Source organism: Glycine max, chromosome 6 (assembly GCF_000004515.6).
Source record: "Glycine max cultivar Williams 82 chromosome 6, Glycine_max_v4.0, whole genome shotgun sequence".
Taxonomy (NCBI): domain Eukaryota; kingdom Viridiplantae; phylum Streptophyta; class Magnoliopsida; order Fabales; family Fabaceae; genus Glycine; species Glycine max.
This window is the reverse complement of record NC_038242.2, coordinates 34,265,513-34,277,417: the sequence shown is the minus strand read 5'-3', so window position 1 is coordinate 34,277,417 and position 11,905 is coordinate 34,265,513. Positions and strand designations below refer to the sequence as shown.

The window sequence follows — 11,905 nt, the reverse complement described above, 5'->3', positions numbered from 1 at the left end:
GATATTAAGCCTAATTTTGCTCTGCATTAAGTATTATTTTTTTGCGGAATAAAATTGGCAGAAAAATCCGCAAGAAAATTAGCTACAAATATATATGTTCATAGGAAATTCCTGTGAATTTTTTCCACAAAAAAATTTGCAGCAAATACATGTGGATTTTTATCCGCATAAAAAATTACAGCAAATACCTACAGGTTTATTTTCACATAAAAACCTATAGCAAACACCTGCGAATTTTTTCCACATAAAATTCTGCAACAAAAACCTACAAATTTTTTTCTCAAAAAAATCCATAGGAAATTAGCAAATTCCTAGAAGTGGATACAATGATACTTAGTGATAAATGTAAGCCATGAAAATCATTTCATTACTAACCTTCTCTTGTTGTGGAGTGAATATATACTAGTCATGCAATGCATAACTTCCCTTTATGATTTGATGATAAATATTGTTAATAAATGACAAAATTTTATTGTGAAGTTAAGCAATTTGTAGTAAGACAATTCTATGTGTATTATTGTAAATTATGGTATGACATGAATTGATTAATTTGATTGATTGTTAATTTTGAATACGAAAATTATATGTTGAATTGTCAATGGATATAATATAATATTATTTGTTTTTTCAAATGACCATTAAACATCTTTTTTCTCATATGAAAATAACATATTTATTGTGAAAAGATAAAATAGCACAATTGTTAATGTACCATAAGCATCAAACTTTGACGTCATAGAAAAACAATCACTTTGTAAATCATTCCTTAATTGTTGGATATTTTGACTATATCCTAAATGAAGACAATGCAAAGTAGATGAAAACTACACCAGTAAAAAAAAATTAGTAATAATGTATTCCAAACAAAATAACATGATTGATGTGTATTTAATATTGTAATATATAGCAATATTAGGTTGTTAAATAATTTCATGTCACCTCACGTTATGTTTAAAGTTGGTACTTTTTAAACTAATTTGTAATTTTAAGTATCATACATTGTATATTACATAGTCATATTAAATGTGAAACATATAAGACAATTTCTACATAGTCATAGTCATATTAACATAAAATAAAGTCGTTCACCTTTTTAGATTTTGTCAAAAACTTCATTGTATACAACATTTTTTATAAAAAATTTGTTATTTCCTTCTTCATCACATGTCAATATTTTTAATCCATTCAAGGTTTTAACTTTGGATAGTGTGACATATTTCATGAAAGAAAATAGAACATGAAAGATAAACTCTGACATGGGAAAGAGTTTGACCTTAACTCCTGTTGATTGTCATAGAAAAACACACAACTAACAATGAGAACATTGTTTTAGAGTTTACAATAACCTAACAATAACAATTTTTTATAAGAGAGTATGATTTCATTTTATTCATTTGGATTTTGGTGTTATCTTAATAAATAAATTACATCTTTCATGTGACCAAGTACAACTACAAATGCTAAAGAGTACAAATATAGGTTATCTAATATTTAGAGGGTGTATCTAAATTATGGTAATGTTATCTAATGCTAATTAACACTTTAAAAATTTATAATAAAAATTATAATAAACTCTTGATAATGGAGTGCATGTGAATGTCTTCATAAAGATAGCAATAATGATTTGGAGCATGTCGACACGATTAATTAAAAAATTAAATATGAAATAATAAGCATCATACTATTATTATTAAATTGTTTACACATTAGTTTAAAATAACGTGTACATTAAAAAAACACTAACATCGCCAAAAAGTTGATATCATTTCTTATATACATAATAGTAAATAATTTTTAGCAAGTGTGATTTTAGTAAAAAATTGTCGAACACATGAATACTCAAATTATATAAATGATCCCCTACATTGTATAGTCAAATCAAATATTTATATGGAGAAATTACATGTTAGTCCCAACTATATCACATGTCTCATATGGAGAAAAATAATCAGTATAAAGTTGTACTACAAAAAAAAATAATGAAACACATACTATTGAACAAAATCACTTGAAGCTAAATGCCAAATTTTGAAGTTTACATGTGTCCAAAGTCGGTATAAAAGGCTTTACACAAGTAACCAATCATACTTTGTCACATCATATAATAATTCTTTAATTAAATCAAATAATAAATAATTTAAAAAATAAAACAAAGCAAGTAAACAATCAAAAGAATCATATATTTTGTTTTCACATTCACAAAGACTCACGTTCCGTTGTGGCATCACACCACTCACTTTTCGTTGCAGCATTACACCGACATTTTTATTTTTCGACAAGGCTTGTGTTTGCAACTCCCTCATGTCAGTGTTGTTGCAACATCACACCCGCAGTTCTATTCACGCATCTTTTTGTCTTCGTAACTTGCTCACTCCCGCATTGTTTCATCATTGCACCTGCAGTCCTATTCATGCACCTTCCATTGTTGTCTAGCCTCACACACCAATATTGTATTCATTACAGGTTTGAACAATAATTTCACCTCATACTTTGTTACGTTGCTTCTTTATTCATTTATTTTCTTTCTTCGTTTTTGTTGGTGTACGTTCTCTTGTAAATGGTTCCTATTATCATTCAATAGTAGCCTATGTATGTGGGACACTTTTAATATGTATGTATGTATGTTCAGGTGATGTAAAGGGTAGTGTCCAATATGTTGTATTGAGGGGATATGTGAAGTTTGGTATATTGGTTCATAAGCCATTATTTGTTTTTCTTTGTATGTTAAACTTTGCACCTCTATTAGTTCTTGGTTGAGTCATTTCTTATGCCCCTTCTAAGTTCTGTTTTTAATGTAATTATGTTTGCCTATAAAAAAATTAACCACTTTGAATGTTATTGTTCTCAATTTGATTCTTCAATATATTTTTATATGTGTCGTTATTTGTTATTATTATCATCATCTTCACTATTATTATAACTATTATTATTATTTTGTTATATAGGAATGGAGATGACAAATGTTGATGAAGATTCCATTATGGAGGTTAGTTCTAATAATAGAAGTGAAAGTGATCTTGGTATAGACTATGCTGATACTGAATTACCATTGGAGCCTTTCGTAAAGCCTTATGAAGGAATGAAGTTTTCATCAATTGAAGATGCAGTGAAATACTACACAAGGTATGCAAAGAGGGCAGGTTTTAGTTTTCATATGGGTTATAATAGTAAATCAAGCACTAGTGGTATGATAGTTAGTAAAGAGATACTTTGTTCAAAGGATGGGTTTCGGCCAAAAAAATGTGAAAGTGAGAAAACATAGACTTGCAACATAAGACGAAACAAGGATAGTGTGCTAAACAATGTTAGATATAAAGAAAAGTGAGGATAAATGCATTATTTTTAGATTTTTGAGAGATCATAATCATGAACTTTTTTCTCCAAAGAGTTCATAGTTTCTTTGAGTACATAGGAAAAAAACTAAATTACAAAAAAAATTGATTGATGTGCTTGACGATTCTAGTTTACCTCCTAGCAAAAAAAAAGTCTATCTTGTGTACTCAAAGTGGTGGGATTGATAATGTTACATTTAGTTCACAAGATGTTGTTGATTACTTAAGTAAAAAAAGACAAAGGCAATTAGAAAAAGGAGATGCTCAAACAATGTTGACATATTTCAAGAGTTGTCAGTTGAAAAATCCTGGGTTTTTATGCCATTCAAGTGGATGTAAAAGGACAATTAGCAAATTGTTTTGGGGTTCATTCTAGGTCTAGAATGTCTTACAAATATTTTGGTGATATTGTGACACCCAACATACTTAACAAATCGATATAAGATGCCTTTTGTTTCATTTACTAGGGTTAATCATCATCAACAATCCATTCTTTTTGGTTGTGCTTTGTTATGGGATGAAATTAATTTATTTGGTTGCTAAGTACATGGTTATAAGCAATGTCTGGAGTTCATCCTAAAACTATTATCAAGGACCAAGATGTTGCTATTACTAATGCAGTTGCAAGGGTGTTTCCAAATGTTATTCATCATTATTGTATGTGACACATTCAGAAAAAAATTCCAAAGTACTTGAGCCATGTTTATAATTACCATGGTGAATTCATAAATCAATTTTACATGTGCATTAACCTATCTCTCACTATTGATGAATTTAAATCTGATTGGGAAGTAATAATAAATAAATTTGGGTTGTAAGATAGTCAACGGTTACAAAAGATATATTCTATTTGTCAAAATGGATTCCTGCATATGTACGCCATAACTTTTGTGTTGGAATGTCCATAACCCAAAGGAGTGAAAGTATGGATAAGTTTTTTAAGGATTTCTTGAATTTAAGTATTCCATTGTACAAGTTTGTGAACCAATACAAGAAGGTTCAAGTTTCACGTTATAACAAGGAAAGAGAAAAGACTTTCAAGACATTGAATTCAAAGTCATTTTTTAGACCTTTTTATCCCATTGAAGAAGAAGCTTAAAAAATTTATACAAGAAAAATGTTTAGAATATTTTAGGATGAGTAGGTTGGTTCTCAAAAGTTTAGTCTCAAGAAAGTTAATTTTGTTGCTAAAGTGGCCACATAAAAGGTTCATGAAATTAACAATGAGAAGACAACTTACAATTTGATTCATCATTTGAATTCAAAAGAAGCAAGTTGTAGTTGTCATCTATTTGAGTTTTTGGGTATCCTCTGTAGACATGTGTTAGCAATATTCATAAAGAAAAATGTCCATTCTCTCCCTTCACAATATATTCTATGTCGATGGACCATTAATGCTAAGGAGAAAGTGAAAACATTGACAGATGAGGAATTTGGAAAGGCAACAATGAAGCTTCTAGCACTTCATTATTTTACAATGTTATGGTTGGATGTCTTGAACTATTTGAAAAAGGTTCACGGTCAAAAAAGCATCATGATGTTGCAATTCAAGCCGTGCGAAAGACAATTGTGTTAGATATTGGCCGATTCATACCTCTCTTAATATTTTGATGAAAACAAATGTATAAATTTATGTTAACTCCTTTATTGCATGTAAGTCAATAAATTTGATGACTAGAAGTAGCATAAGGTAAGACTTATCCATAAATGGATATCTCATATATTAAAAGCAAGAAGTATTCGTCCAGTCCATTCAAACACCAATTTGAATACACATTTTTATTAATATATCAGTTTATGTCATTTTATATGATTCTATTTAAAAGGAACATATACGCAAATCTTGACCTTTGATAAACGTGAAACCGCACTTCATGAGGCGCGAAACTCATAACCCTCTGCGGTTCCTAATTTCGCCCAAATTCTCTTTCCGCCTCTTCACTCACTCACTCACACTCTGCTCCGTAAAACTGTAATGGAAGCATTCCATGCTCCGAATGACAAGTCTGAAGAGAAGGTGATAACCCAATTAGATTGATGTGTTTCTCTTTTTATTATTTGAATTTTTATTCTGTTTCTTATTGTTTTAACTTGTCTGCATTATTAAGAGTAAACAAACTTTGTTTCCTTTTGAGTTTTGTCCTAACTTATTCACACTGGTTGTGCGTTTTACAATTCTTTAATAGGTTCTTAATGCAATAGAAGATGTACAAAATGAACCGCAAGAGACTGAAGAACATGATTCAAAGAGATTTAAGGTAAGAACACACGGTGAAAGAGTTTTTGGAGTATCAAATACTAAAGGTTAGATAAAAATATTGTATATCTTAGAAAGAGAGAGAGAGTTGAGGGTGGTTTCATGCTTCCTGTTAAGAAGGTTTTCCATTTTTTTGGCTACATATTGTATTTGGTATTTCTTGATCTTGAATGAAGATATTGTAACCAAATATTAGAATTGTGGCTTTGATAAAGAAATATGTTTTGGAGATTTTTTGTTTTGTAATTATATGAAACTGTGTGTTACTTGATATTCTTTACTAAATGTCTGTAAAAAATGTAAACAGTTGAACCTGAAACCATGGAGTGTAGGTTTAGGTTGTTTTACAGGATTTATATATGGTGGTTCATGAAGAAAATGGACCACCAGTGGTCCAAGTTGTTAGAAATTAGAATCGTAAGCTGTATTATTAGATTAATGAATGGCTGGGATGTGAAACTTGTAACTTGAACAAATGACTAGTTTTACTGATATATATTAATTCCTATTTAGTTGTTTTTGTAAACTTTGTTTCTGAGATTGACCAGTCGGGACCCTTGTTCTTTCCAAGGCTGTCCAACAACTTGACCATATGTCTGTGTGAGGAATCCAATTGATTTCCATCTTATTGGGTGTCACTCCTCAACATTCAAGGATATGGTTGAATTGAAAGCCACAACAGTGATTGTTCTTTGAAATTTGGATGCCCATTCCTCCTCCGGAGCCCATGCAGTTGTGAACCAACTACCCCAAACCATGATGTTCATTGGTTACATTCTAATCTAGTAGCACAAGCAAAATATTCAGATTGCTTATTTTATATCCCATCATCAAGTAATCAATTTACCTCTTGATTTAGCATATGATGCCTAGATAGTGCTATTGGCTCATTTTCTGCACATTCCTTAACAGGCTGACCTCTCAAAAACAGTTGCTATGACTTAAATCAGTTGCTATGATATTGTATTTCGGTGTCAGATTTTAATTCTGATCATGAAAATAATAATCAGCAGACAAACAAAATGTGTGAATATATTTGGATGGGATTTGCTGTATCTAGTCCATTTCAAAAGCAATCAACTGGGACTTTTATATGTGCTGAAGAACTCTGGGCTTGACAAGTTTTTGGAATTGTCGCCACTTGCCTTCCATGTTTGAGGTGATCTCGTTTCACCACTATGCTTAAGGATAGAGCACAAACTCATGGTGCTAGAGAGGCTCGTAGAGTTTCTAGTTTCTGTAGAAAGATAAAGTAAACAAGGACTAAATTATAATTTTAAAACATTCTTAATAAATATTAAAATCATAATGTTACCTGTCACATCAGGTTTAAGACATGTACTATATCTGTGATCATCACCTAATGATCCTGTTTTCCAATGCATATTTTTTCCTTCAAATGCCTTATCCCTGCTTAGATTGTATTGCCGTTCTCTTTATTCTTCATGTTTATTGCTTGCAGTTGTGCACACCTGATATTAAAGCTGTGGTGAACATTAAATTTTCTGTTTCTGATGTCAAGAGCAATTACAGGGTAAGATTATGGCCTTTTCTGTTTGGTTTCATGATGGCTTTAATACTTGATAGTTAAACTTTATGACATTGTCATGCTTACATTTTTCTCTACTATTCTGATCTATTTCATGTCTTATGCTCATATTATGTTTAATCAAATTATTACCTGATTCAGGATGCTACCCTTTTACCAAAATGGAAGGCATTCCAAACAGTCATATTTCTTGAACGGGTGAGATTAATAGATTAATAGTTTTAATTGGTTTTGATTTGGTTGTTTGGTTGGACAGTAGATGAGTAAACCTTGTGAAATATGTCTGGTTAAAAATTCAAAACGAACATACATACATATGGTTTTGCTCTGATAATTTACAGGATGATGGTCTGTATGATTCAAGTAAAATTGCTGCATTTGATTTTGATGGATGCCTTGCAAACACAGATGTGAAAAGGTATTTATGCATCTGAAATGACTTTGCAATTATTAATTCTGTTGGCTTTTGTGGTGCTATGGATTGGATATATTTTATCAAAATTATGCTTTCAAACTGATGTTATTGTTATTATTGTCACTGGCTATAAACATCATAAGTTTGTGATTGTTAAGAAATTTATCCTCTTCTTTCAGAGTGGGTGAAAATGCTTGGTCCCTCATGCATTCGTCAATTCCTGATAAACTACAAAGCCTATACAATGATGGCTACAAGTTGGTGCGTCCCCTATTTTGGGGAAAGATACTTGATATCTACTATAAAAATTTGGCTGACTTTAGAACTTTAGTATTAATGCTCTCCCTCTCTAATTTGAACTTGTACTTGTTTAGTAATGCTGTCCGCATGAAATCTTATATGTTGCATGCTCTTCTGTTTTTGTTGTATACTACAGGTAATTTTCACCAATGAATCCAATATTGAACGTTGGAAGAATAAGAGGCAAGTAGCTGTGGACTCAAAAATTGGACGTCTAAATAATTTTATTGAGAAAGTGAAGGTTCCAGTTCAGGTGAATTTTTTTGGTACAGCAGATGTATCTGCTGTTATCAACAATTCAATTATGGATTATTGGTTTTGTTAGTTGAGTTACAATTGTCATACTCTTCTTCAGTTACTGTGTTTTCCATTTCTGGGCTTAAAATTACTTGGTTGAGAATGTTCTTACTAACTAGTGAAACAAAAGCAGGGTGATCTTAAAATTAGAGATGGTGTCTTTTGCGCAATAGGTTAAGTATTGTTGTTTTCTTTGTTTTTCCACCTGGTAGGAATAGGCAATCAGGTTTATGGTTGATATCACTACTATTTAGAGTATGAATGTATGATTGATTTGCTGAAAAATAAGAGCCAGCACACTGAGCATAGTACAAAAGATTTGTACCTTGTTTGAGTTTTAAAAGTACATGACAAAAAGCAGCTCAAGGGAATAAAACAGTGAATTTTTTACCCACTAAACCTGGTGAGAAAATGTTGTCAGCATTACAAGAGAGAAAGACCAATAATGTTTGTCACTTCATTTTCCATGCTCTAGTGCATATGCAACAATTCACAACATAAAGGGTATTAGAATAAACTGTGCATTGTTTTACCTAGTACTAGCAGTCTTGTACTTATCACAACACAATGACAGATAGACAAATTTTTAGTCCTGTGCTTGGGGCATTAAACAGCTAATAACACAACAACTATTCCTACTTGTCTCGCACTACTTTTGTGTGTTGTCCCTGAGTATGCATCAAAAGCACCCTTTAAGTTGACAGTTTTTCAAACTCAAAAATATTCAATCTGTCTTGTGACATATTTTCTTATCTTCAAACAGTATAATATCTTTGCCATTGTCACCAAAGAAATTTATCTTAAATTGTATTGGTTAGTCTGAATTTGAAAATTATTTTTTAATATTCTGTCATATTATCATTTATTGTGTTAAATAGTAATTAGATTTGACGATGCTGTTAACTTCTTAACCCATAATATAATTCTGTTTTGGTCAATTTTATTGTAAATTAGGATTTTTCGGTGTTATTTGAAGTGAAACATTTTTACTAGGCAATTCATACTCTTTGTCAGAACTAATATCTTCCTAGTAACCTTGTTTTTACTTTTTTACTGTTTTTCCTCCAACAGTTAAGTACATAAAATTTTACCTCGACTTTTAAGGTAATATAATTTTAAAGGTGATCCTGAAGGAAGTTAAATTGTGGCATCTTTGACATTTTTGCTTCCTTTTAACTGTTTGTCATTCAAGGAAATTCTTGATCAATCATTTTAAGTAAGTCCCAGTCATGTCCTTGGTGAATGCAATCTTCCTGTTAGTATTGTGCATTTCCTTTGTGACTCAAGAACAAACATCTTCAGTACTGGTCGTATTCAGTGGTATCAATGGTGGGACATGGCATAAGGCCGAAATTCTGCCATATAAACATGCCATTGCACCTTATACTGGGCCTCCCTTCATAAATTGCCTATGGGGGTTGGCAAAAAATCCGCCATGGCCACTATTTAACTACACTGGTTGTATCTTTACATTACTGCACAATGATTTTTTTGACCTATAAAAATTTAGGTCAAAGGTCTGTTGTTGAGTAGTTCCATAGTTGCAACTTGCAAGTTTCATTCATTATTTAACAAGAGTAATTCTAGCATACTCTCTTTTAAGTTATGGTGTATCCATGCACTTTGTACAAGTTATCATTGGATCTAAACAAAATGAATACACATTATTTATTTTGTCCAGATCTACTGATAACTCATAAGGTGTATGGATGCATCCTAACTCATAGTGTGCATTGTGAAAACCTTCAACACAGAGTATAGGAGGAAAAGAAAGACTTTGTTGCCCATTTGTTTTCGAAAATGTTTAGGAAATGCATGAGAAGCTGACCTAGTATCTATATATTTTTTTTATCTATACAGGTTTATATAGCTTGTGGTGTAGGCAGTAAATCAGGTAAAGCAGACAAAAAGGAAGATGATCCTTTTCGCAAACCCAAGCCAGGGATGTGGCATCTTATGGAGCAACACTTCAACTCTGGCATCGCCATTGATATGGATCAGTTAGTTTTTCTTCCATTCAAAAGTTTTTTATTTCTTTCATTTAGAATATTATACCATATTTTATCCAGGAAGGGATGATGAAAATGTTCAAGATGCATTTTCTATGTTGTAGATCCTTTTATGTTGGTGATGCAGCCGGGAGAGAATCAGATCACAGTGATGCTGATATTAAATTTGCAGAGGTAGTTAAACAATTTTAGCCATTGAAGTTAACTTAATGACTTTTTTTATACTTGATGCTTAACACCCTTATTCTTGACTGATTCAAGCGCCATTTAGAAAATGGTCCGTTTTTATAAGAAAATCTTATGGTTAAATGAATAAGGCATGACTTAACGCATAATTTGAGCTCATTTTTCTCTCTATCTCTGATTATTTTCATATTTGTGGGTGTGTACTTCATCCAGCTGTGAATATTATTAATACCTTAAGCAGCACGGCGTGTTCATGGTCTAATTTATTAATTTTCAATGATTTCAGGCCATTGGCTTAAAATTTTATGTCCCTGAAGAGTACTTCGCCTGAGCATCTAATTTAGTCCTTGGTTCATAGGAAGGCTAAGGTCTAATTTACCAGCTGGAAGTATGGAACTAGGGCTGGCCTGAGCATGGTTTAGAAGATTGGGAGGGACCCAAAACAAATATGCAGATATTTCAATTTTATTATTATTATTATTATTATTATTATTATTATTATTATTATTATTATTATTATTATTATTATTATTCATGCTTGGCTTTTCAGCTTCTACTATTTTGCCCATTAAATACCATCTTCATTCCTTTACATAATAAATAAGAACTTTTTTTTATTGGTAGGAATTGAACATTATAATAGAGAATGCTCAATCAACTAAATTAGACCCTTTGGGATAAGAATAAATTTTTGGTCCTAATCTATATATCTTCTATATATAATATGTAAAGGAAGCTTGAAAATATACCAGCTATTTTCACAATAGTCATTGATGTGTAAAGGAAGCTTAAAGATTTATCATCGTTTAGATGGAAATTTTAATTTGTAAGTCGTTCTTTGATTCAATAAATGTCTATTATACTTAAACGTTTGTTGGTCATTAGATCAAAATTTTAATTTTACAACAATTATTGATTTGGCTAACAATTTTTTTTAAAGAAAAAATGTTTGAACAGTTTATAATCATTTTTTTTATTATTAATTTAACAACAACCATTAATTTGATTCAATATAGATTTTTGGTAAAAAAAATAAAAAAATGGAGTTCTGCAAGACTGAAGAATAATTAGTAGACATCTTCACCAAGCCAATTGCAACAGAGAAGTTCATCAAATTCAGAGATATGCTTGGAGTTCAAGACTTTTCTAGATTAAGGGGGAGTGTTGAAGATTAATCTAGAAAACTGTAGATGTATAATTGGTGGTCCATTATTTAGAGAGTTTTACACCTATGGAGATGTTGTAGTGTGTAGAAACTTCTTGATGGATGTAGAAAAATATCTTATTATCTAAAGTCATAGAAGCACCTAGAACATTAGAGATGGATGGTAGATGATAGATGAGTCTAGAAGACTCTAGGATTAAGTAGTATAGAAGTGTGTAGAAATCACCTACGTAACCTATATAAAGGCATAAGTTGTAGCAAGTCATGTAATGTAAGTAAAGAAGCTAATAAGCACAATTTAAGTTAAGGTGTCAATTTTCTAAAAACTCATCCTCTTCTTACTCCCATCATTTCTACCATATACTTCCATAGAAAAAAGGCATAACCATGCCCCA

General features: G+C 31.2%; 1 protein-coding gene across 2 annotated transcripts; it reads left to right on the top strand.

Moving 5' to 3' along the window:
- Positions 1-5,181: 5,181 nt before the first annotated feature.
- On the top strand, positions 5,182-10,880 carry LOC100788501 (polynucleotide 3'-phosphatase ZDP). 2 transcript variants are annotated; one of them, XM_014776683.3, is made up of 10 exons: positions 5,182-5,349; positions 5,519-5,590; positions 7,052-7,123; positions 7,280-7,336; positions 7,480-7,556; positions 7,733-7,883; positions 7,990-8,106; positions 10,011-10,150; positions 10,264-10,333; positions 10,632-10,880. In XM_014776683.3, the coding sequence occupies exons 1-10, from the start codon at positions 5,308-5,310 to the stop codon at positions 10,674-10,676; spliced, it is 843 nt and encodes a 280-aa protein (XP_014632169.1). In that variant the 5' UTR covers positions 5,182-5,307; the 3' UTR covers positions 10,677-10,880. The 2 variants fall into 2 exon arrangements, with proteins under 2 accessions (XP_014632169.1, XP_003525976.1); XM_003525928.5 differs by having other exon boundaries at positions 5,185-5,349; positions 7,733-7,814.
- The last annotated feature ends 1,025 nt before the right edge of the window (positions 10,881-11,905 follow it).